Source organism: Cervus elaphus, chromosome 9 (genome assembly GCF_910594005.1).
Source record: "Cervus elaphus chromosome 9, mCerEla1.1, whole genome shotgun sequence".
NCBI lineage: Eukaryota > Metazoa > Chordata > Mammalia > Artiodactyla > Cervidae > Cervus > Cervus elaphus.
This window is the reverse complement of record NC_057823.1, coordinates 51,596,326-51,623,553: the sequence shown is the minus strand read 5'-3', so window position 1 is coordinate 51,623,553 and position 27,228 is coordinate 51,596,326. Positions and strand designations below refer to the sequence as shown.

The window sequence follows — 27,228 nt, the reverse complement described above, 5'->3', positions numbered from 1 at the left end:
GGCTACAGCAAACGCACAGGCCCCATGGATTCCAAGAGGGACTGATGGAAAATTCATTACTGGAAATATTCCTCCAAACCTATCCCACTGCCAAAGGGCCACAAAACCCCGGGACAGGGGAAAACACCAAGACTCCAAGGAGTCAAGCTGCATTCTTACTTTTCATTAGGTAAAATTTCATGAAGTGCACCAACCTTAAGCCACAGCCTGTGCTGGGCCACAGCAGCCCCTTACTCAGAAACATGCCCACTTCGCTGAGCACCACTCAGAGCACGACTGTGGCTCTGGGCGATGCCAAATGGCAGAGAGGGCAGACCTTGGCTTCTGCTCGAAAGACTGCTGAAAAGCACATGGCTTCTACAGACGACACCTGCTGCCCAACCTGGGGGGACGCCTCTCAAGAGGCTGTGAGCTGGGGACCACTGGGTGCCTGTCCACTAGAAAATGGGATTCCTCTCAAGGAAAGTCAGTCTGCTGGGTGAGATGGGGAGATAGCTCTAATCTGCCACATAAATAGTGCTAAAGCTGCCATGGATGAGGTTAGTGCCTAAGGGTATAAAGGAATCTAAATGCCAAAACTTAACTGATCAATCCAGTAACACTCTACATAGGCATCTGCCTGCTTCCTTTCATCCCAAACCCCTGAAAAGCACACCATGACAACCAGAGGAATTTTGAGTTAACAGCCTTGTCCTGTTAATTAATTAATTACCTGACACTAAGCAAGCCTATGACAAAACCTTAGAGAAACACACTAATGAGGTTCTCTGAAATACAGATGCTCTGAAAGCACCACCACCTCCTGACTGAGACAACTGTTCTGTGTGTTTATTTGCTAAATGGAAACTGTCTAAACTCCTTTCCATCAAGTCAACCCTTCTATTTTCCCATATTTGCATAAAAATTGAACATACTCACCAGACAAGAGTTATCTGTTAGAAAATCTGATTTCTCTTTACTGTTCTTCTGTTTTATGTCATATACCCTAAAGATATTGCCTGGATCCCACTAAATGCCACTGCAAAATCCCTTTAGTTCTCTGATCTGAAGAATGCTGCATGAGGGACATCTGATTCTATTACATTTTATTCTGCTATAAGAGGACTAGAAATCCCTTGAGACCAAGCCTTATTTGGTAAGTAAGTTTAAGAATGTAATATCTATCTCCGGAGGGGGGCTTTGCATTTAGATTTCAGAATTTGTTGTTTGCTTAAAGTATGCTGTGAAGGTGGAATGTTTTTCTCTAAACCTATGAAAAAGAATAATTCAGTATTTCGTTGGGAAAAACAACAGAAGGCCAAGATTTCCCAAAAAAGCAATTGCTGCATTTTTGGCACCTGCAAAAATGTGCTTGCAAATAGGTTTTTTGTTTTAAAGCACCAGCACCTGCAATTTGGCAATCCTGCAGCAGCATGGTTCACCCCCTTGTTTTGCAGTTTACAGACTCCCTGCTCCCCACTCTCTCAAGTAGAGCCAATGCTCCAGTCCCAAGGAGAGCGAGCAGAGACGGGGACATTGGTATGCAGCACACGCTGTTACCTTATATAGGTCACTGCTGGAGAACTGTGCTGTGCATGTACTTAAGCACCGCTTCTGTTTCAAGCCCCATTGCCACTCACATCTCCCACGTTCCAGACTGTGGTTCCCTGGGGTGACAGGTAGTTTCAGTCCTACAAGGACCAGCCGCTGACTGCCCACAGCCACTGGCCTCGGGAAGCCTGGCACCTCCAGAGAGCAAGCAGCGCGGCCAAGGGCAGCAGAGGCCTGTTAAATGAAGAATGCATTTATACTTGCTCAACCCTAAGGAGATGGATTGAAATTTATCTCTGTGTGATAAACAGGGAATTGCAGTTGACAGACATTTTCTATATGAATGCAATTTACTATGTCATTACCAGTTTATGTTTATATAATGAAATCAACTGTTTTTGTGAGGTGAATTACCCAGATTTATTTTTTGCAAGTTCATAATTAAATGGTACTTAAATATTTCCTCTCTGTTTTCTATCTGTGCATCATGCAGACAGAGTCTTTCAAAAGTAGGCAGTTCAACTACGATCATTTCTGAGGGAGAGAGAGATGCTTTCTAAGGGGAACAATTTTTACAAAAGAAACCGAAGCTGATGATGCTGGGAATCCCGTCTCCTAAGTATCACAGGCTTGTAACAAACAACCACAGTCCAGACGCAGGTCAGTGTTGTTTCTACACACAACAGCAGCAAAAGGGGTGGATGCTTATGGAGTTGTACAGGTCACAGCTGCAAAATCTTACTCCATACAAACAGCGAACACTTCCTCCAGGAAGTTTCCTGATTCACGCCTCTGAAATTGAGACCAGCCCCACCACAAGCAGAACAACTCCAACCCTATGTCCCACTGCTTAGAGTCACTGGTAGCTGTTTTCTTTAATTAAAATGAAAACCAGCACAATATTATTGCTAGAATAATTTTTTTTTTTTGCTAGAATAATTTACCTGCCCAGACTAGGGGGTGTTTTGATTGTCCATTATTGTAACATAGGTGAAAATAATTATGCACGTCCTCACATACTTCTCTGGGGAATCAGCTCATTACCTGAGACAGCCAAGAAGTCATCAATGGAAGTAATGTCATCGACAGCATCTGTGAGAACTCGGACTTGTTTTTCCCACTGTTCTTTAAAAAGATCCATGTTCTCTTGGGCCAGTTTACTCTGTGGTTTTGCTGCCAAAGCCAATGCAGCATTGATAACCTGCAAAGACATTAAAGTTCATTGTATACTCTTTCAGAGTCAGGAAAATAAAATAAGCCAGACACTTTGGTTGGTGGAGTGGCTATGGCTTTGTCTCCTGTGCATTTCATGAGGACACATGATACCACATGCTCCACTTAAACAGTTACAAAGATGAAACAGAGACATATTAAACAAAAGGCTTTACATATGTATGGAGAAGCAATTCATCAGAAATACAGTACTGGAAATACTGGAAGTATGGATGGTAACAAACACAAATTATCTCTAATCTCCCCATTCTGTGACAGCAACTCTTCACAATTTCTGACATTTATATTCCAGGCTTTTTTTCCTCCTCACATACACATGTACATGTGCCAAGTCAAAAAATTCACAATTAGAATTATATGCTAATAAAACTGACTATCCTGTTTCTTGTAAATACTTCTCCATATCATTAAATGAACGTTAAAACATTAACTGTTTATTATTTGATCTTATAGGTGCACATCACTACTCCGACTGTAGCATGCCTAGGTTTGTTTCAGTCACCCATTATTCTTAATCTTGTGATGAACTTTAGCATTTTAGGCTCTTGGAATGTTCTCAAACTATGTATGTGAAAAATGTTCTTCTGAGGCATACTATACTTGACATACAACTTCAGAGAAAGTATAATATTTATTAAGTTTAAAAGTTATTTCTTCTAAAATAATAAGACATTTCTTAAAAAAAAACACACACAAAAAACGGCTTTACTGAGATATAATTTATATACCAAACAATTCACCTATTTAAACTGTAATATGCAAAGATTTTTGGTATATTCAGTTTTGTAACCATTACCACAATCATTTTTAGAACACTTCTATGACTCCAAGAAACCCCATATCCACTAGCAGTCCCTCCTTATTTCCCCTAATCCTATCTTCCAGCAACCACTAACTCTGTGATTTTTTTGAATTTATCTATTTTGGTAAATTTTTATGAATTACCTATTCTGGACTTCTCCTATAAATGGAGTCATATTAATATGTGCATTTTTGGAACCAGCTTCTTTCACTTAACATGTTTCTAAGGTTCATACACACTATAAAGTGTATCAGTACTTTGCCCTTTTTATTGACAGATAATATGCCATTATATGAATTTACCACATTTTCTTTATTCAATTATCAGCTGATAGACATCTGAATTCCACTATTTGGTCATTATGAATAATGCTATGAATATTTACATATGTGTTTATTTCCACTGTTCTTTTATATATAACTAGGAATAGAATTGTGGGGTTATATGGTTAACTTTATGAGGAACTGCCTATCTTCCAAAGCAGTTGAACCATTTTACATTTCCACCAGCATATGTGAGAGTTCCAATTTCTCCATATCTTCAACACTTGTTTTCCCTTTCTCCTTCTCCCTATTCCATTTTTTAAATAACAGCATCCCAGTGGGTGTGAAGTGATAGCTCACTGTGGTTTTGATCTCCATTTCCCTGATGGTTCATGATATTGTCTCTTAACGTACTTATTGACCCCTAGTGTGTATTCTTTGGAGAAATACCTTTCAGATCCTTTGATATATTGACTGAATGAATGAATAGTGAAAGTAGTTTGAAAAAGAGCTGAGAGAATCACTAGGAAGATCTCTAGGTACAGGTGCTTATGGGTTATTGGAAATAAATGTGTTCACAGTAATGCAACTTTGAAGGTAAGCAAGGACAGGGAAAGCGGGTGGTGCTGGAGTTGAGATCTATGACAGGACAGTAGTTACCATAGAGTCACTTGGGCATCGTGCCAGAGGGCAGGAGTTCGGGATTATGTTTTTTGGTGCTACAGAAACCACATGCCTTCAGGTCATGTGTGTAATTCCCAATATATTAGAGGGGGATCCAAGAGTGAGGTTATCAAATTACCCCTCAAAGACTGTAGTCAAAAAACTAAAGAATCAGACCCACTTGACTGGTACAACTAATTCCTCTTCCCTCCCAGCTAACTGGAAGGGATGGATTATTGAAACTATCAATTATAGACTGTAGGTTTTGAGGACTAGGTCAACCCAGTTACTATTAACAGCCCACTACTTTCAAAAGTGAATGGGTTTGGACAATAAATTATTTGTCAGAAATATCCTAGCTTTCCCATGTGTTATACCATGGTCTCCCCAATTTTCATGATTTCCAGGCTTGTTCTTTGACCTCTTTTCCTTCTTCCCTTTGTTTCCCACTGGGTGATTCAAGATTGTGGACTAATCTTCATTAGTTAACTCATTAATTCACTAATGTTATCAGTGAATCAGAGTGGAGCAAGACCTTGTAAGAATACCTGGCTGAAGAAAATGTTTCTTAAGAGGGCCAAGTAAACAGCGGCAGGGAATTAATTATATGTTTTAAATACTAAGATAATTTTCCCTTACAAAGAGAAAATTGCTCTCTTTGTTCTGTAATCTTTAACAGTATAATGGAGGAAAAGCATCTTATCTAAGGTGAACTTTTTTGTTTTGATTACAAAACTGTGGGACACAATAAATTAAATACTATTTTCTGATGTATTGGGACTAGAAAGATACTTAAAATAATACCGTGAATAATCATCCAACATGACACTTAGTAGGGAAAGCTCTAGAATCATTTACTTTAAAAATCAAGATGTTATTGATCAGAATACCAACTATCATCATTAGTTAATTAATAATGGTCTTTCTAGCTAATGAAATAAAGTGGGAAATGGAAATAAGAAAAGGCTGTTTAGAAAGTAGACAATAAAATTACTTTTCAATGTAGAACATCTTTGTTTATATAGAAAACTGAAGTAAGTCAACTATAAAACCTCTTAGAATTAATAAGAGTTCATTAAAGTGAAACGTGAAAGTGAAGTCGCTGAGTCGTGTCTGACTCTTAGTGACCTCATGGACTGCAGCCTACAAGGCTCCTCTGTCCATGGGACTTTCCAAGCAAGAGTACTGGAGTGGGGTGCCATTAAAGTAGCTAGAGACAATGTAAATATATAAAAATGAGAAACATTTCTATATACCAGAAAACAGGACATAAAATGAAGGGAGTATAAGCTCTTCATGAAAACAATTAATAGGAAATACGTGGAATTAAATCTGTAAAGAAACCGAAAGGACCAAGATATCAAAAGTGACTTTTTCTGAGTACATTATAAAAAAAAAACTTGAATAAGTAGAAACACAGTCCATGTTTAGGAGTGGGGAGACTGACCTATTTATTCACAAATTAATCTGGAATAGTTAATGGCTGAAAGCAGCAAATATATACATGGGCTAGAGATCAAGAGTAATGAAGAGAGTTAAAATGTAATACAAAGCTAAAGTAATTGAAAAGAATAATCTAAAAACACACCCTATCATAAAGCAGAAGTCAATATATGACAAAAGAGACATCACAAATCAGTGATGGGGGGATGGTCCATTTTCACATTTGATGGGCTATTTGGAAAAAATAGTCAAAAGTCTGAACCTCATACTTATATTTATGTGCAAAATAAGATCATTCCCAAATAGATAATGAGTTAAATTAAAACGATATGGCTAAAAGAATGTGTTTAATTATGCACTTAACTGAACAAATAAATATTTCTTGTTTTAGAATGGTTAAGGTTCCATGCTTCCACTGCAGAGGGCATGGATTTGATCCCTGGTCAGGGAACTAAGATCCCACATGCTGTGTACCAACCCTGGCCCCACCAAAAAAAAGAAAATTCTCTGCTTACATTTGTGTTTAAGTATACATGACAGATGAAGTATATAATGTCTGACAAATCAGTAAGGAGAACACTAAAATACTGGTAGAAAATGGAGGTAAGACACGAACAGCCTACCTAAAGTGACCTATAAATGATTAAGAAACAACTAGAGGGAAATATTTACTCTCACTTCTAAATTAATGTGAGTCACTATCCTTGCTCATTAAATTTGCAAAGAGCCACAAACTAGGCACCACCACCATATATCAATGGCAACTTTTTAAATGCTAAGGCTAAGACCTCGAGTACAACACTGAACAGCACATTCCTGTCTGGTTCTGATCCTAAGGGAAGTACTCAAGCGCTTCATCACTGAGTACGATGCTATCATGCTAAGGAAATTTTCTTCTATTCCTAGTTTACAGAGTGTCTTTAATCAGGTCTGGATATTAGATTCTGTCAAATAATTTTCCTGTTTCATTCCCACCATTCTGGCTACTTCTGTGCCTCTTTTGCTGTCATCTTCTTCCACTAATGCTTGAGTTCCAAGGCTTGATCCTATGCTGTTCTACACTTCTCCCACCTGTGAGCAATTTCTAGTTTCATGATTTTACATACCACCCATGTGCCAACTACTCCCACATCTCCATCCCAGACCATTCATTCTAGCTCCCAACTCATTTCCTAACTACATACCCAAAAGCTCTACTCAGATGTCTCAGGTATTTCAAAATAAACATTTCCAAAATAAAACTCATGATTTCCTGCTCCCAATCATGTTGAATGCATCTCACTTTAAAATATCTATCACTCAACTTCAAGAGGACTCACAGTGTTGGGGACAGCAAGAAAACTAGATTTCCTTAGTCCAATCAGTATCTTCCTCTCCTCAAGTCTGGACTCTAAAACAGTAATTATTCCGTATCTTCTCCTCAAACCTGTCACATTTCTGAGAGCATCATCACTCTCAGCTTATAGCTCTGCTTCCTATTTAAATGAAAAGATGAATACAAGCAAAAGAGAATATATGCAAATCTTATCACTGCATCTACCCATTTACCTCCCTTTATGCCACATGCTCTGTCTTACCTCTTTTTAACTGTGGATGTTCCTATCTATGCTCCTATCTCAGAACAGTCTTGCCAGTTATCCACAGGATCTCACTTCCTCTCCTCTACTATAGGACAATATCCAAGTAATTCTCTCCGCTCTAGTCTTTATTATTGGTATTTCCCTTCTACTGGATTATTTCCATCAACTGAACATTAAAAAAAGCTCCCAACTAAAAATACAAAGCAAAAGTCACTCTCAACCCTGTGTATGTACTACATGCTACCACCCCATGTCTCCATAATCCTTACATTTAATTTGAAAGAGCTATCAACTTGCTATATTCATCTCTTTTCTCTTGAATCCACTTTACTGGATCTCCTAAATTCTACCTAAACATCTTTGTCCAAGATAATCTGTGAATATGTTGCTCAATCCAAGGATCAATTTTCTGGTCACATTCTATAACCATCTGACATGAATAATGACTCTTTCCTAGGAACATTTTCCCCACTTATCTTCCCAGATAGAGTGAGCTTCCGGTGCTCTTCTGGTTAATAATACTTCCTGAATCTCCTTTGCTGGATACTGCTCACCTCCCCAAACTCTAAATATCAGGGAACCCCAGTTTTATTTCCCAGACCTTTTAATTCTGGGATTATGCATTCCACTGGTGAACTTATCAAGGCTCATGACTTTAAGCACCATGTATGTGTTAAAGAATCCCACATTTATATATTTTGTCCAGACCTCTTCCCTAAACTTGACTTTATTGCTTGCATGTCTAAGAGGCACCACAAAATTATCATAAATGATAGCTCCATCCTTCTGGTTACTTCGGATCAAAACCTGGAATTTTCCCTGACTCTTCTCTTCCCCTTCACTTCACTAATCCTTCAGTAAATTCCACCTTCAAAATATATTTGGACTCTATAACCAGTGCTGACCACTTCCACTGTACTCTTGCCTCTGTTCCAGTCTCCTATGCTGCTGTGACATACTATCACAAAACTAGTTGCACTTAAAACAACACAAACGTGTAATCTTACAGCTCTGAAGAGCAGAAGTCTAAAGTGGGTCTTACAGAGCTAAACTCAAAGTGTTAGCAGAATGTTCATTCCAGAGGCTCTAGGGGAGGCGAATCCAGTCCTTGTCTTTCCCAGTTTTTAGAGGTTACCCCCATGCCTTGGCTTGTGGCCACTTCACTCCAACTCCTGCTTCCATGATCACATCTTCTTCTCTGATGCCAACACTGCTACTTTCCTCATATAAGGACCCTTGTGATTATATTAGGGACCTACTGGATAATCTAGGTTAATTTAACCATTTTAAGATCCTTAGTTTATTTACCTCTGCCAAGTCCCTTCTGCCATACAAGGCAATATATTTACAGGTTTTAGTAATTAGGATATTGGGCGTGGGGACAGCACATTATTCTGCTTACCATAGCTTCCTAGGGTGTCTCTCTATCCTTCCTCACCGAAGTCAGAGAGACCTTGGTAAAATCAAAGTTAGATCATGTCAATTCTCTACTCAAAACCCATCAATGGCTTCCCATGTGACTCAAAGTAAAAAAATCAAATGCTTTACCATGGCCCTATAAAAGGCTCTATACCATTCACACTCCTGTTAGATATTTCACCCTTCTTCCTCAGTTCAGTTCAGTCATTCAGTCATGTCTGACTTTTTGTGACCCCATCAACTGCAGTGCACCAGGTCTCCCTGTCCATCACCAACTCTCAGAGTTCACCCAAACCCATGTCCATTGAGTCAGTGATGCCATCCAACCATCTTATCCTCCGTCGTCCCCTCCGTCGTCCCCTTCTCCTCCTGCCCTCAATCGTTCCCAGCATCAGGGTCTTTTCAAATGAGTCAGCTCTTCGCATCAGGTGGCCAAAGTATTGGAGTTTCAGCTTCAACATCAGTCCTTCCAATGAACACCCAGGACTGATCTCCTTTAGGATGGACTGGTTGGATCTCCTTGCAGTCCAAGGGACTCTCAAGAGTCTTCTCCAACACCATAGTTCAAAAGCATCAATTCTTCGGCGCTCAGTTTTCTTTATAGTCCAACTCTCACATCCATACATGACCAATGGAAAAACCATAGCCTTGACCAGACGGACCTTTGATGACAAAGTAATGTCTCTGCTTTTTAATATGCTGTCTAGGTTGGTCATAACTTACCTTCCAAGGAGTAAGCGTCTTTTAATTTGATGGCTGCAATCACCATCTGCAGTGATTTTGGAGCCCCCAAAAAATAAAGTCTGACATTGCTTCCACTGCTTCCCCATATCTATTTGCCATGAAGTGATGGGACTGGATGCTATGATCTTAGTTTTCTGAATGTTGAGCTTTAAGCCAACTTTTTCACTCTCCTCTTTCTCTTTCATCAAGGGGCTCTTTAGTTCTTCGCTTTCTGTCATAGAGTGGTGTCATCTGCATATCTGAGGTTATTGATATTTCTCCCGGCAATCTTGATTCCAGCTTGTGCTTCCTCCAGCCCAGCGTTTCTCATGACGTACTCTGCATTTAAGTTAAATAAGCAGGGTGACAATATACAGCCTTGACGTACTCCTTTTCTTAATTGGAACCAGTCTGTTTGTTTCATGTCCAGTTCTAACTGTTGCTTCCTGACCTGCATACAGGATTCTGAAAAGGTAGGTCAGGTGGTCTGGTATTCCCATCTCTTGAAGAATTTTCCACAGTTTGTTGTGATCCACACAGTCAAAGGCTTTCACGTAGTCAATAAAGCAGAAATAGATGTTTTTCTGGAACTCTTCTTGCTTTTTTGATGATCCAGCGGATGTTGGCAATTTGACCTCTGGTTCCTCTGCCTTTTCTAAAACCGGTTTGAACATCTGGAAGTTCACGTATTGCTAAAGCCTGGCTTGCAGAATTTTAAGCATCACTTTACTAGCATGTGAGATGAATGCAATTGTGCGGTAGTCTGGGCATTCTTTGGCATTGCCTTTCTTAGGGATTGGAATGAAAACTGACCTTTTCCAGTCCTATGGCCACTGCTGAGTTTTCCAAATTTGCAGGCATATTGAGTGTAGCACTTTCACAGCATCATCTTTCAGGATTTGAAATAGCTCAACTGGAATCCCATCACCTCCACTAGCTTTGTTCATAGTGATGCTTTCTAAGGCCCACTTGACTTCGCATTCTAGGATGTCTGGCTCTAGGTTAGTAATCACACCATCGTGATTATCTGGGTCTTGAAGATCTTTTTAGTACAGTTCTGTTTATTCTTGCCACTCTTCTTAGTATTTTCTGCTTCTGTTAGGTCCCTACCATTTCTAACCTTTATTGGGCCCATCTTTGCATGAAATGTTCCCTTGGTATCTCTAATTTTCTTGAAGAGATCTCTAGTCTTTCCCATTCTATTGTTTTCCTATATTTCTTTGCATTGATCGCTGAGGAAGGGTGCAGCAAACACCGTCTTCCAACAACACAAGAGAAGACTCTACACATGGACATCACCAGATGGTCAACACTGAAATCAGACTGATTATGTTCTTTGCAGCCAAAGATAGAGAAGCTCTATACAGTCAGCAAAAACAAGACCAGGAGCTGACTGTGGCTCAGATCATGAACTCCTTATTGCCAAATTTAGACTGAAACTGAAGAAAGTGGAGAAACCACTAGACCATTCAGGTATGACCTAAATCAAATCCCTTCTTCCTCAAAGTCTCTATATTTGCTGTTCCCTCTTCCTGGACTGCTCTCCCCTCAGACACAGTCCCTGGCTTGTTCTATCATCTCCTTTCTGGTCTTTGCTTCTACATCATTCTCTCAGTGAGGTCTTCCTTGACCATCCCAATAATGCGATTTAACATATACACCAACATTGTGTATGTATGTCTATGCACAGTCCTGTCCGATTCTCTGCGACTCCATGGACTGTAGCTCCTGCCAGGTTTCTCTGTCCATGAGATTTCCCAAGCAAGAATACTGGAGCAGGTTGTCATTTCCTACTCCAGGGAATCTTCTCCACCCTGGGACTGAACCCAATCCTTGCGTCTCCTGCACTGGCAGACAGATTCTTTACCACTGAGCAATCTGAGAAGCTGCACACCAACGTTATATGTTACATTAGAAGAGAAGGTGTCAAAGCAATGATTTAAAAGCTTCTAACTTAAGAAACTAGAAAAAGGGGAAAATAAACCCAAAGCAAGTTGAAGGAAAAAAAACAGAGTAGCAATTGATAAAATACAAATTACCAAAAGTCAGTCAAGAATAAACAGCTAAATGTTTAAACAAATAATCTGAATATTATACCTATTAAAGAAATAATTTCTTATTGCTTAAATAATAATTTAAACAATTTAGTTGAAAATCTTCCCATATAGAAAATTCCAGGCCAGGCAGCTTCATTGATAAATTCTCCCCAAACATTTAAATAACTAATACCAATTATATAGACTTATCAAGAAAATGAGAGAGGGAAACCTCTTACAGTATGGAAATCAGACTTTACAACAAAACAAAACAACAGGCCAGTATCAATATACAAGGAGACTAGAGTGTTTCTGGGGCCCTGTTACCTGCAGACATCCATGGGAGGGGGTTAAGGGAGGAAAGAGACACAGAAAATGCTGTGAGAAAACTTTTAGTCAGAAGCATGTCCTTTGAGCTCTTCTGTGCAATTACTGTGTAAAAATGTTAGAGAAAATCAGAAGTAGAAAGGTGAGATAATAACACATGAATGAGAGCTTGATGCCACAGGCTTCCCTGGCTGGTATGCTTCTGCTCATTTAAGAGCTGTATATTTTCTCATTAACTATACAGACCAGGCCTATCTGAGTTTATGCTTATTTGATAAGGACTGAACAACAACAAATGCTTATCAAGCCTGTAAGCTACAAAAATGATCAGAATTCCCACAGCACAATGGGAAAAGCAATAATATGAAAGATAAATCTAAGGAGGCTGAAGAAAAAAACGTAAGAACATTTCTTCTTTCTCAATTCAGTTAGCGAGAAATCCACCCCTCCCCGCCCCCAAAAAGGACAAAAAAATGTAGATAAAGCAGCAGCTTCAAAGACTTGATTCACCCTTGCTTAAATTTCTAAGAAAGGCCATGCATTAAACCCAGCCATATGAAATATTAAACTGCCAAATTTATATTAACTTAAATGTACAATGCTCATTCTTCCATAATGAACTAAGAAAAATAAAATATTAAGTGAGATCATCTCCAAAATGCCCTTCTCTGATTTTAAAGACTCAATTGTCAGAAACCTGCTGTTGGCAGGGTTTTTCCACTTTGTTTTGACCAGCACTGGATGAACTGAAAAATGAAAATCTGTTAAGCAGCTACCAAGAAATAAGACTTGAGCCACAACCATGAGTGAGATGATATGGAGAATCAGGTCCTTTTCCAAAACAGTTTGATTTTTTTTTACCTGATAAGAGCATGTGAGACTGGTGCTATCTGCTTAGATGGAGGTAGGTCCCTGTTCTGGAAAACAGAGTGAAATACTGCAGACACAAAGCAGAAGGCAATGCAGAGAGTGCTGACCTAGTTTCTTCCCTACTCATGACAACAGTAAATCACCAAAAAATGTGGGTGCTTTTCTCCCCCAAGCAACAAAATAAATCCACCTTCAGGTTACTTCGTCTGAACTCAGCTTTAATACCACAAACATTTCGAGTTAAAATCACTTAACTCCTAAAAAGTTAGTACTTTAGAACAGAATTTCCCATTTGCAAAAGTTAATCTATTAGATGAATGGAAAGATGGGGAAGAAAACTGCTCTACAGGTTCCATCTGTCATCTCTCCCCTCCAGAAAGGAACAATAAGGTCTAGGAGCCAACTCCACACTATAGGTGTGGTCACAGAAAAGCCCCCAAAAGAGGGGCCAGGGCTGCCTGAATGCAGCAGTATGTGTATGAAACATAAAGAGAGACTGGAAAAACCCAACACATATTCTATATGGTGGACGGATGCTGACAGTAGCCTCAAAGAAACATACACTTTAATACTGTCTACATGCTACAGCATATTAAACACCATGTTAAACTACTGGTGAATTAACTAACTAGTTTTTTCAACTTGATTAGCTTGCCTAGGGTTTATCAAACAAGCCAGTGATGCCTGACATCACTTGCCCGTACCAGGCTGCAGAGAGGGACAGCCATTAGCCACCTTAAAGGAGAGGTCCTTCGAGTATGAAGGCCCAGGGTAGGTGAGATGCAGCGCTCAGAAATTTGTTTTACCCTCCTCAAAGAATTTCAGAATTTTAGTTACCAATCCTTTAAAATTGGAACTTAACAAAAAATCTGAATTGCGGACTTCTCTTTACAAATAAAGAAAGAATCCAGCGACAATGGGCTGGAATGGAGTCAGTTACCTCATTCAGAAATGGCACCTGCTATCCAGATTGTCATTATCGTGCCTGCAATGTCTGCTGTATTTGCTGTCATTGAACCTGCCCAGCCCTGTTTGCAAGCCAGGGTAGGAAGGAGCCTGGGAGAGAATCTGGGAGAATAATCACACCAAATAACACCTTTTTATCGAGGACATACACCTAATGGCAACTAATGGTACTCCAGTACTCTTGCCTAAAAAATTCCACAGACGGAGGAGCCTGGTAGGCTACACTCCATGGGGTCGCAAAGAGTCGGACACAACTGAGTGAATTCACTTTCTTTTCTTTCTATACCCAATCAGGCATCATCTGGGTATTGTCCTGAGGTCTGTTGTAGCAGGAGAAATAAACTACAAAAGAAAGGGAGAAAAGATGCTTTCTGATGCAATCTAAAGCCTGGGCAACAAGTCCCAGCCAAACGTGACTTATGTACACCATCACTCTTATTAGAATCTACTAGACTCTCTTTTTCGAGGCTTTAAGATCATTTATATAAATACTCTTAGTAGGTGTGATCAGCGTATGTTACCATCTGTTTCAGCCGACATGTGAAAGCATTGTCGCTTTTCAAGCATTTAAAAATCAAATGGAGAACCAAAGGCATTAAAAATAAAGCACTGATAGGGTAATATGGCAAGCCTGAGAAAAGAATGCCAAGTCTGTAAAATCTGCTCTAAATTTATTTCATACAACTTGATCATCCATGAACTTTCCGGAAGTGATTAAATTCACTATGCTTATTATCTGTACAGCTACTGACTGGCCAAACAGACTTAATGACTAGATTAAAGCTGAGGAAACGTTGATCAGATCATGTGGATCCACAGCTGACCCAACACACTAACACCCAGAGGAAGCAACTTTCATTTGCAAACTAACCCACATGGTTGAGAATGAGAACAAATGCCCTAATTAACCTGCATACCAGTCAGAATCCCAGATTAATCACCAGTCTTTACTTATTTTGGTCAGGAATCATGCATAGGAAAGAGCCAAAGTAATGATTACGGCGTATCTTAAAGCTGGTGGCAAGCATAACACACAAACTTCATTGCTGTGATCTCTTATACTCTAGTTCCCTTGGTTTATTCCTCTTTATTTGTGGTCAATGTCATCTGGCAGGACATTTAGAAAGAGGTTTAATGTAAATCTTCAGAGTATGCCCATGACCATTCTCTGCCTGAGAAACTGGAGAGGCAACCTCTTCCACCAAAACAGCACCGACACTACTCAGAAACCCCTGTGAGAGGCATGGAGTATCAAGCCACACAAACAGGATCAGCACACCTCACTGGAGGGAGCAGCTCATCTAATATTTAACAAAACAAGCATTCTTCTGCGTGCTTCAGAGTCCTTCCAAAGCCCCAGATGCTTAACCTAGCCTCATCACCAGCCTTACAATATGCCATTAGAAATGGAGAAAAGTTCTCAAGTTTTACCAGTAGTTGGCTGAAATACGTTATTAGTATCTGTATCATAAGGGTACTTCAGAACACAGCAGATTAAGGCTTCCAGTTCTTGAATCTCACACCCTCTAACAAGATCCAAACACTGGGCATAAAGATGGGAGTGTGGGTGGGCAGCAGTTATCTTTTCAGGCTCATGGGGTAACAATCCTGATGCCAGGACTACCACATGTTGCAGGTGGCCGTCCCTTAGAAAGGCCCTTAGGAATGGCCACTGCCTGCCCTCCGTTTGCCAGCAGTGAAAAAGGCTATACATTTTAAATGAAGGGAGACAATAACACATGACGCCTTAAAGAAATATCACTGGAAGTTAAACATACATTTCTCTACAAGGACTGTGATCAGTATTTTGTCCTCAAGGCTTCTATCTAAGATCCTAAAAATGAAACATAAAATAAAATTCATTTCCACTTTAATAACCCAAATCCAATTTGGTGATAGCTTAAACACTGCTGGTTGTACGTTACCTGAGGACAGAGGGCTTCTAGCTGGCTTGCAGACATTCGAACAAGCTTTACACCTTCTTCATTGTTTGAGATGGAACAGGCCAAGTTGGCAACCTAGAAGAAAAGATAAAAAAGATCTTTGAAGATTTTTCTCTTTTGACTGGAAAGGAAAACAAATGTACATCTACCCCATCCCTGACCTTTAGAGAACAAATGAAAAAAGCACCAAAGGTGTTTTATTTCTCACAGACTGATTACCTGTTTATGAGGACAAATTTTTTAGCTCTGTGCTAAGGAAATTAAACAGACTCCTAACACACGTCAAACTGTAAGTTGGTGGCAAAACCCTGAGAGATCCTAGGGCTTGTAACTCACCAGTTTTACATGGGTTCTAACCTCCCTATACAGTAACCTCAGAACAAGGGTCTGCTGGTGTGAGCAGTGATGTGAGGAAAGCTAAGGAACCGAGGCACCAAAGAATCACTGGTACCCTCAACTACAATAAAAATGTATTTTGCAGCTATTCCTGAAGGAAGGGAATCGAAATTCTAAGTTGCTGTTCTCATTTGACAGGTAAATGGATACTTAAAGTCAAGATAAGTTTTATTTGAATGTGAGGCTATTTTTCAAATAAAAAAGAACAGCATCCATACATTGAGATGGACTTAAGGTCATCCTCATAAGAAATGGAAAAAGAAACATAGATGATATCCCATAGTTAAGAGCAAAACTGTCCTTCAACTGGTTTCTTAAAAGCATTGACAGCTGGACTCTTTCCTGAATGATACTACTTCATTTGAACTAAAATCTTTACCTTCCCATCCAACTGCCTCAATGACACACGACTCATGTGGCCAGAAACCATCTTCCCAAGTTGTGTCGTATTTCCTCTGCTGAAGCTCTGGCTGTGCTGAATAGTGCTCTGTAGTGGCTGCTAGGGCCGTGATCACTTATCCATGTTTCTAAATAAATAGGCTTGCCAATTCTGCTGGCAATACCAAGGACCAACTGAATACATGGTGCTAAGAGATATCTTCTCCCCAGTTGCAAACTGAGTTATGAATGATAGACGCATAGGCAGTTGAGTATCAGAGGCACACTCTGAGAACTTAAAATGCCAGAGTAAACAAGGGCAATGGCAATAACCTTTGATTTTCACTGCTCCACCCAAGTTAAGCACACAGAGGCATAAGAAAAATTATATACCATTACTGTTGTTTGCAGTGTTACAGTTAGGGATTATCAGCTTTCTGTAAGACTGCTAACTATCATAACTAGAATCCTGCAATGCTTAATCATAAGGAGAAACAAAAGAACATGCAATTTAAACACAAAAATTATGGAAAAAGAAAATTAAGTCCGATTTTAATGTGTAGGGGCCTTCAAGATCACATAAAGTAACATTTACACTCCCTGGAAGGTGACACTTTCCAGTGTCAACTGGACCTGAGCAAAGAGGCACTTCTATTCATGATGACAACCTATAGAACTGATTGTTGATTTCTATTTGTTTGCTTTAAAGTGCTGCAAAATATGACATAAAACTTTTACAAATGTTATTCCTTTTTATGGTGCTCTACCGAAGGAGAAAGCTTTAATTAGAAGTGTTTACAAAACCATAGCTTCTATTGCTTCACTGCCTTAAGAATTGGCATTCTGAAACCAAATATAAAATTGGAGGCTGATGACTGAATTAGTAATTTGGGACTAACAAAGACCCCTGGTCCCGCCCCATGCCCACCATTTTAGGAGGCCAGTCAAATGTTAGATTCAGGAAGGTCTGTCACTGTTTCTGCCTTCAGCTCTCTAGCCACCACACAATTCTATATTCTCCCAATTTTATGAATCTGTAAAACTCAGAAAAATATTTAAGTTAAGAAAGAAAGGAGTACAATAAGTATTATCTAAAGCTGAAATGGCTTAATTCTCTATACCATCATTCCTGTTTTCCAACACAAATCCTAACAAAAGTTATGGAAGACTGATTCTTTATTTTAAAACATTAAAGTGTTTCTGATGTACTGTTGAAGCAGTAATCTTCTACAAGAGTACACTGCCTGTTTCAGGAGGCCATCCCGCCTGCCCTGGGAGGAGGAAGCGGGCGCCTGTCACTGACAGTCTTCTCCAGATGAATGAGCTTCAATTCACCCTCCGGGGACAGGGCTACTCACTTCTAACAATGACAAATGTGCAAATGCAACATCTCAACCACAGCTCTCTTAGAAGCTAAATTCATATAATAGCGCCAGGCTTGACTGCCATGAAAGCTGGGTATGAGGGAAGGGGCTTCCTAAATAATCTCTGTGGGGCTCTAGAAATTTGGATAGCAGCTAACTAGACTGAAGAAGTTTCTAAAGTCTGAATTAAAAACAAAGCAGCTGACTTCCATAGAGAACCTAACAGAGCTGAGACTTTGGAGAGTGACTTGGAGTCTTTAATTTGCTCTAGGAATAAATTGTCTTACCTTTGCAACCACGGTAACTTCATGTATTAATAATTTAAATGTCCGTGATTCCCGCTAATCTAAGAGGTAGGCTAAGGTTGAAACTATGACTCCCACCTTTGAAATTGTGACGCCACTTCTGCACTACCTCTGCCTATTCCATTTAAGTGTGGACCTTCTAGACAAGCACATTTCAGAAAACTTTCAACTACCCAAAAAAACAGCCCTGGGCTTTTGCTGGTTTTAGTAATAATTTGTGCTGTGTGGAAAAAAATTGTCACAGCCAAGCTGTATAAAATCAACAAATATGACATCTGTACATGACAGAAAAGACAACTTTTCAGACACTGAGAAAAGCTACAGAACTTCTTTATTTAAATAAAAGTTATTAAGCAAAGTTATAAGGCAGAAAAACTATATCATTATGACAAATTTTCCTGTTATACATGTGTTAATGACTTTAAATAAATTTAAAATTTAAGTCAAACACAAGTTGCTTCCCACTGCCCCTTAACCTGGAACCTTTACAGGAAGAAAAAAGAGCTTTCTTTTTGTTCTTAGTAATAAATTAATGACCTATTCTCATAGTAGTCTATACCTGTTGTGGAGGTGAAACAAGTGAGAAGAACTGTGAAATAGGAAGCTGTTAAGTCTAAGTAATGACCCCACAACCTGAGTAGCAGGCCATAAAGTTGAAGCTCAAAACCTACATCACTTGCTACATGGTTTTAGGTCAAGCTATCACCTGAGATTTCTTCTTTAAAAATGGTTAAGCTATCTGTACTCTCAAAAAAATCCAAAATAATAATAAAATCAACTTTTCTAAACTTGTCATATAGGAAGAGAGAAGTCCCAATTGCACATCATATAAATATCAGAACCACTCGAGAAATTTTTTAACAATCATTTCCAAACCCACAGAAGAAATGATGATGGAGCAGAGGTTAAGCTTCTAACTTTCCAATTTCCAGGGAAGGGCCTTTTGACGGTTTTATCAGGAGGAATAAGATAGCTTACCCCAAAGTGAAGCACACAGGGATGATAGGAAAGCTCCGAACTGGACTATGATGATGACTGCACAGTTAACGTAAATTTAGTACAAACAACTGAATTGTGTACTTAAAATGGGTGAATTTTATGGTCTATAAATTATACCTCAATCATGTATTAGTATCTATAAGCAACTGGCAGAAGTAAATATAAATGGAAATTTTCAGTGATGGAAGGTAATCTAAACCCAGGCCTCAAAGAACTCCCACATGTGAAATACCAGAAATGTGAACCCACCAAACTCAGCTGGTAAAGAATCCATCTGCAATGAGGGAGACCTGGGTTCAATCCCTGGGTTAGGAAGATCCCCTGGAGAAGGAAATGGCTACCCACTCCAGTCTTCTGGTCTGGAGAATTCCACAGACTATAGTTCACGGGGTGGGAAAGAGTCAGACACGACTGAACACTGAACAATTTTTACTTTCACTTTCATACAAGGAAATAGGGATCTTGGGCAAAAGTAAGCAAAAGAACTGTGTAATCGGATCCATGACTACAAATAATCAAACAATCAAAAGTGGAGTATTAAAAAATGTTTTTTTTACATTAACAGAAACAACAAAGTATATAAAATATAGAAAAGGAAAAACACACTCAAAAATAACTAGGCAGACTTGAGAAGGATCAAAATAGAATATCAAGAGGAAAGTAATAATGACTACCATTTCTAGAAATTTAAAATAATACTGACAAGACACTGCTGAAAAGAGAATTATTAATCTGGAAAGTCAAACTGATGAAATTATTCAGGAAAACCAAAACATTTTCATGACACGGAATCCATAAATTAAGAAACATGCAAGATAAATTGGGACTGTCTACTACTGTGAGGATTTCAGGAGGGGATACAGGGAGAAAGGGGAAGAGGCCATACTCAGAGAGGCAGGTGACAATGAAAAAATTTTCAGATTTGGGAAGACATTTTAAGCAGAGTAAATAAAAAGAAATCTACACTCTGACACACTGAAGTAAAGCTTTAGAACAAAGGCAGGATTTTAAAAACAGCCAAAAAGTAAAAACAAATTATCTACAAAGAAAGCTCAGTGAGACTGCCTGTTGCTTTCTCAACAGCAACAATGGAAGCCAGAGACAGGGTAATAATACCTTCAAATCCCTGAAGAGAGTAGTGGGGTGGAAATCGTCCTAGGATTATACAGCCAATAAGCTACTGTATTTTTTCAAGAATTAAGACAAAATAAAAAATTAAGACAGAACAAAACCAAAAACAATCTCAGAGCACTTATTCCAGACAGATCTTTCCTGCCTCAACTAAAGACGTTTCATACAAAGATGCTTCAGGGAAAAAGAAACAATCCCACAAGGTTTAATGTCCAAGAAGAAATGAGAAGCAGTGAAAATATGATATCGAGTTAAAATTTATGCAAATTTTAAATAAGTTATTAAAAAACACCAACAGTGTCTAACTCATGGGGCTAAAAATTTAGAGAAATGAAATACTGTACAAGAATGTTTAAGTTAGAGAATAACTAAAGTTAAAGCATTCTAAGATTCTCATACTGTTTCAGAAGGAGAAAAAGATACTGACTAACCTCAACCTCTGAGTTAAACATACATGCTTAAAACATCTAGAGTTGCTACTAGTAAAACAGTGTATGATTTCCAAACAAGAAGAGGAGGTAAAAAAAAATAGGAAGAAGTGGGAGGACTCAAACCAATCCAAAAGAGAAAAATAGAGTCAGAAATAGAGGAGGGATGAAAGCAGTGAGTTAAAAAGAAAGAGAGAAGAAAAATGCAGTGGTAAGAATGAATCCACATGTCATGCCACACTTCAGTGAACAAAACTCCGTAATAAACAACAACAACAAGAAAACCCCTGCTAACCTGAGTAACAACTAAACTTATGCTATTTACAGGACTCATTTAAAACACAAAGAAACAGAAGTGTATTACTTCTCATCTGCATCCTGATTTTCAACATCTACCTTTCTCTTACATTTTTGTTCAAAATGAGCCATACCAAATCAAATTTTAAGAAGAGGCAGGATATAAATGTAAGGATCTCCGGTAACAGGATTAGAAACTGTGAATTTACTAAAACATCATAAACTATTTTAGACAGTTTTTTTACTTGGTATTTTTAAAAAGCTTTTCATGTATAGATAACCACTCAGATGAGTGGTATAACTGTCATCATTTCCATTTACGTGTTACTATATGGACCACTTGAAAAAGTTCCCTATTTCTGTCTAATCTGAATAATCAGTCAGTATATAGCTAGGAATGGTACCTGTCTAAACAGTAGTCCACCAACTCTACTGGTGAGGCAACAGGATTACACTCTTTTCTGAAGCAGAGCGCTTCCTTAATCGTTCCTACCAACGCTCCAAGAGAAGAGATTCTCAATGCTTCTTAAGAACAAAATGCATCCATCGCCTTCACCTGACCATCCCAAAATTTGAGTAGGTGGTTAAGTTCAGCCAAAAAAGCTTGTTTGGGATTAAGGTGTTAAAATAGTACATGCAAGACACTTTCGTCTTACACACCCCATTTATCTGAAATTGCACATCCTTGAAAATGTGAGAAAATCAAGCTTAATATGCTTAGGAAGTTTTTCCTAATTTCAAGGTCAGCATTCTCCCCCAAGAATACTTCACTGCTTTCATGCAAACATCCTACAGTACTAGAAAATTGAAGCTTCATTTGATTTGCCATTTGCAAGAATTTCAGCCTACAGTATTGTACAGAGATACTGAGAAAATATCCAAGATGTCACAGGTAAATTGTATAAGGTCATTGTTTAATTCAAATGCTCCTTACAGAGGCTTCTTCAAGGTCACTTGTCTGCACACCACAGAATAAAAGTTACAATGCAGATCACTCAATTTGCAGTTAAAATACACATTTCAAGCCAATAAAATCATACCCTATGAAGTCCCAGAAAATGGGAAATACTTGGACTGGGGGTGGGGGGGTGGGGGTGGGGGTACTGGGGGAGTGGCATAGCAAGTAATGATAATCCAGCTCAAAATTGTACCAAATGTATTTATTTTTTGGTTCTTAATTCACAAGACAGTGAATGAAACACTATCTTATTGTAGCAAGTTCATTATAGTAAGAGGCCTGTTTTAATACAATGTCTGGGGCTGAGGGGAAAGGGATACTAAATGATAGTTTTTATAGGCAAGATTTCATGAATTGTCTTTTTCCTATTTCACTCTCAATTCGTGAAACTGAAAAAGGACCCAGAAGACAGCAAAATTAAAAAGGGAAAACTGATTCCTCTTTAGTTATTAAGCTGCTCACAGCAAAGGAGGTAGGCAAAGAACGAGGCAATTAAAAAGGACACATGGATGTTGCACTAATGACAAAAAGGTTAATATTTCTGACAGAAAACAAATTTTTCACCTCAATACACTAAACTGACAAGCAACATAAAGAAATAATTAACTTGATATGGGAGAAAATCAGGCAGGAAAGGTGTTACTGTTATTATGAAGCATAGCCATGCCCTTTTATAAACGGATGAAAGACAAGTCCTCAGGCTCTATGTTCCAGAACAGAAGAAAATGGTGGTGAGAAGGGTCACCAGCTCATCAATACGGACCCTTAGCTCCTGCTCCCCTACTCACTGGCCTTGAGACACACAACCTTTATGTATCCTTCACCTAAGAAAAGGAACTCAATACAATGTGTGGAGCTAACAGATCCCGCTGACAACTATAGTGCGGCATCAGGGTCTTAGTCAGACCCTGAGAAAATAAGAGCAGTCACACAGCAAACAGTGTTATTTGCTTTTTCCAGTAAAATCATAAAGTCATTTAATAAGGATCTGGTAGGCAGCAGGCACCATACAACCTTCCAAACACTATGCCCACACAGAGGGGCTGGAGAAATTCACTTCTGCTCCTAAAATCTCAAGAGTCAGTAGATGGATTTTATTCTTCAAACTAATCTCATATTTTCAAAACGTGGTGTACAGAGAAGATACCATAAAAGGTTCCCATTTCTCAGTGAATCCTATCCCTAATACTACTCAGAAACCATGAATACATTCAAAGCAACTTTACATGACATCCCAAATTAAGGCATAACCTTTTTACATTATTTTATTGGGGGGACAAAAATTAAGGAATTTGTAACTGATTGAGTGGTAAACTATATACAAAGAATTGTACGATCAACATAATGATTTCTAGTGGCAATCTGAAAGGTTCTATCCTATGCCTTGTCTCAGACAATATTTTATGAACATCAGATTGGATAAAAGGAGAAAAGATATGCTTATTTTTTAAAAAAGAAAGAAATGACAAGTTTGGAAGGTGTTGTCAATAATATTAACAGTAAACCCAGCAACAGTGTTGACAGATAGAACACTAGACTCAATCTAAGAAATTTATTCTGGATGAGTGTCAAAACAGAGAGAGTCAAAAAAAAAACCCAACTGCCCCCACAAAGACCAGAACTGAGAAGATGGACCTGAGCAGCAGCACCTCTGAAGACAAAACCCTGGAGCTGGCTGGCTGTGAGGTCACTGCTCAATGGCAGCTTTGGCAGTCTGACTTCGTCCATCCACCCACCCATGGAACAAGTGTTTGACAAGGGCTGGCACTTTAGTAGAGAGCATTCAGACAAGAGGCAAAATGAAGAGAGCCTCTCAAAGGTCTGAGGAAATCATCTAGACTAGTGCCGTCCAACAGAAATACAATGTGAGCCACATTAAGAGGTGAGGTTAGAAAAAACAATATTTAAACTCAAGGTAATACATTTAAACATGTAATCAATTAAAAAGTTAATGCCATGAAATTAAAAGATACTTATTCCTTGGAAGGAAAGTTATGACCAACCTGCTGTTGCTATGTCACTTCAGTTGTGTCCGACCCTGTGCGACCCCACAGACGGCAGCCCACCAGACTCCCCCGTCCCTGGGAATCTCAAGGCAAGAACACTGGAGTGGGTTGCCATTTCCTCCTCCAATGTGTGAAAGTGGAAAGTGAAAGTGAAGTCACTCAGTCGTGTCCAACTCATAGCGACCCGATGGACTGCAGCCCACCAGGCTCCTCCGTCCATGGGATTTTCCAGGCAAGAGTACTGGAGTCGGATGCCATTGCCTTCTCCATATCACCAACCTAAACAGCATTTAAAAGCAGAGACATTACTTTGCCAATAAAGGTCCATCTAGTCAAGGCTATGTTTTTTCCAGTGGTCATGTATGGATGTGAGTTGGACTATAAAGAAAGCTGAGAGCCAAAGAATTGATACTTTTGAACTTTGTGTTGGAGAAGACTCTTGAGAATCCCTTGGACTGAAAGGAGATCCAACCAGTCCATCCTAAAGGAGATCAGTCCTGGGTGTTCATTGGAAGGACTGATGTTGAAGCTGAAACTCCAATACTTTGGCCACCTGATGCAAAGAGCTGACTCATTGGAAAAGATCCTGATGCTGGGAAAGACTGAGGGCAGGAGGAGAAGGGGATGACAGAGGATGAGATAGTTGGATGGCATCACCGACTTGATGGACATGGGTTTGGGTGGACTCCGGGAGTTGGTGATGGACAGACAGGGAGGCCTGGCGTGCTGCGGTTCATGGGATTGCAAAGAGTTGGACATGACTGAGCGACTGAACCGAACTGAATGATATCTGTTAAGTACATTCTTTTTCCATATCATATCTTTGAAATCAGGTGTATATTTTACACTTATAGCTCCTCTCAATTCACTTGTGCACAGCAACAGAAAGATGGACAGGGGTAGGTCCAGAGAAGACGACTGTGGCCCCCCTATTCCTACAACCAGAGAATCCACCAGTGGAATGTGATGCCTCTGGAAAAAAGGGAGTCTCCCACTGCTGAAGGAGTCTAAGAAAGGGTAAGTGGGTATTAAACAGAACGGGATTTACACACCAGAGGGACAATCAATACTTCTATGAGACAGGACCTCTTACTTCACAGAGAAGAGATGGTCTCAATCAGAAAACTAGGCTCCATTAAGGGCAAACCTCCAGCAAAAAGTGAAACAATGCAAGGAACACCAGATAAGACAAGTGGTAAATCACTGGGTAATTGGCCACAAATAGGATCAACAAAGCTGCGGCACACAAATCTGCCCTGTCTCACTTATTCTGTGTGGTGTTTATGGCTGGGTAGCAAGCTAACTGAAAACCATATACTCCATGTACCTTCAAGGTGGGGGAGGTGGTACCTTCAAGAAAGGTCTGGTCTTTGCATTGGATTAAGTCTGAATTCTCAGGAGATTTTAGGACTGCTTTGCTACCCATCACTTATGCTAATGAGGTAACTCGAGGTGAGCCACTACATATGTTAGACTAATGAGACAACTCAGGAAGAGGAGGCCAATGCCAACCATGTGATTATAGAGGACTGAGGCTTTCTGGAAAAACCTAGGTCTAGGGGAGGAAGGGATTCTATCAATCACACCTACATAATGAAATTTCAATAAAATCTTTGGACACTGAAACTCAGTGGAGCTTCCCGGGTGAACCATCGATGTGCCAGGAGGGTGATTCATTGGGAGAAAACAGGAAACTCTGTCTCTGAGACCTTCCCATACTTCACCCTCTGTGTCTCTCCATTTGGATGGTCCTGATTTGCATCCTTTACATTAAAATGGGAGTCATAAGGACAACATTCTCCTGGGTTTTATGAGCTGTTCTATCAAATTACTGAACCTGAAGTGGGCCAAAGGAATCCTCCAAATTTGTAGCTGGCTGACCCGAAGATTGGGTGGACTGGGGACCCCCAAACTTGCAGCTGGCATTTGTAATGAGGGCAATCTTGTGAACAGAGAGTGAGTTGGTCATGGGAACCCTCGAATTTATACACAGTTGGGTCTGAAGTACAGGTGAGATAGGGACCCCCTAATTTGCAGTTGGCATCTACAATGAGCACAATCTTACTGGGCTTTATGCCCTTTACCTGTGGAGTCTATCCTAAGTGGTTAGTGGCAGAACTGTATCATTTTAGAACAAAAGTATCTGGCAGAATTCTCAGTGGCTGCAGAATCTGAGCTCTTCCTTTCCTGCCAGAGGCCTATCAACACCTGCCCTTCCCAACTCTCACTTAGCACTCTCACTTCCTCCAAACCCTCAGGAAAAAACGGCAAAGGGCCCTAAAACCAAAGCTGGCCTGCAGACATTTATTTCACTCAAGATGGGAAATTAATAAAAAGAAAGGAAGATGGCAGGAGATTAACAAAATAATCACAATGGAGTATTTTACCTTTGCTTAAAACAAGTCTCTCACTAATTGAGTGTTTTCTTATAATACAAAAGTACTAGTGTGGGGAGGAGAAGGCCTGTCATTGAAGAATCAAGTTACTCTTTGAATCAGGAATATGAGGCTTCCATAACAAACACTTTAAAAATTCATTTTGTTTTTATGCACACATGCAATTATTTATCTTAGTACCTCTATTACTATAAAGTAATTTAAATGTTTGCAGAATGGTACTACAAGGCCTTTGGTTATGCCTCAAGCAATGAAAAGCTATGTGTTATTTAATATACATATATTATTATGTGTGGGGGATGATGGGGGTGGAGGTCACTGAGAGGGGAGAGAGGTGAGAAAAAAGTCAGCAGTGAGCTGTGACAGGGAATATCGAACTCTGAACACTATTGGGCGCCTGGTTAGTTCAGAATGAAATAAAAAGCTTGAGCACGGACAAAGTTCCTAGAGTAAGCTCTCCAAAGCCACCGGGTCCACCTAGTGCTTCTTCCTGGGCATGAGGCTGTCCACTACACCAGTGAGCCCGAGTGGCACAGCCTTCATTCTAAGAGGGATATAAGTTACTTAACTTCCCTAAGTCTTAGTTTCCTTACCTGAGGAATGTACACTATTTGCATACATTGCATCCATACATGGTACAGAGTAGATGCTCAGCAAGTGTCAGTTCTGCTGGATGGAGAGGCTGAGGACTGTACAGCAAGTCCTTAAAAAGTGACCTTCCTCCAGCTGAAGAACAGACCCTGAAGGTTCAGCCTGCCACACCCTTTCAGAT

General features: G+C 39.5%; 1 protein-coding gene across 3 annotated transcripts in view; it reads right to left on the bottom strand.

Moving 5' to 3' along the window:
• CTNNA1 (catenin alpha 1) overlaps nucleotides 1-27,228 on the bottom strand; it is a 171,328-nt gene that overhangs the window by 18,373 nt on the left and 125,727 nt on the right. For all 3 annotated transcript variants that reach the window (XM_043912890.1, XM_043912891.1, XM_043912892.1), the window contains exons 10-11: nucleotides 15,781-15,873; nucleotides 2,575-2,731 (exon numbers count right to left, since the gene is read on the bottom strand). In XM_043912890.1, the coding sequence (XP_043768825.1) occupies nucleotides 2,575-2,731; nucleotides 15,781-15,873 (250 nt within the window). The remainder of the gene's footprint in view (nucleotides 1-2,574; nucleotides 2,732-15,780; nucleotides 15,874-27,228) is intronic.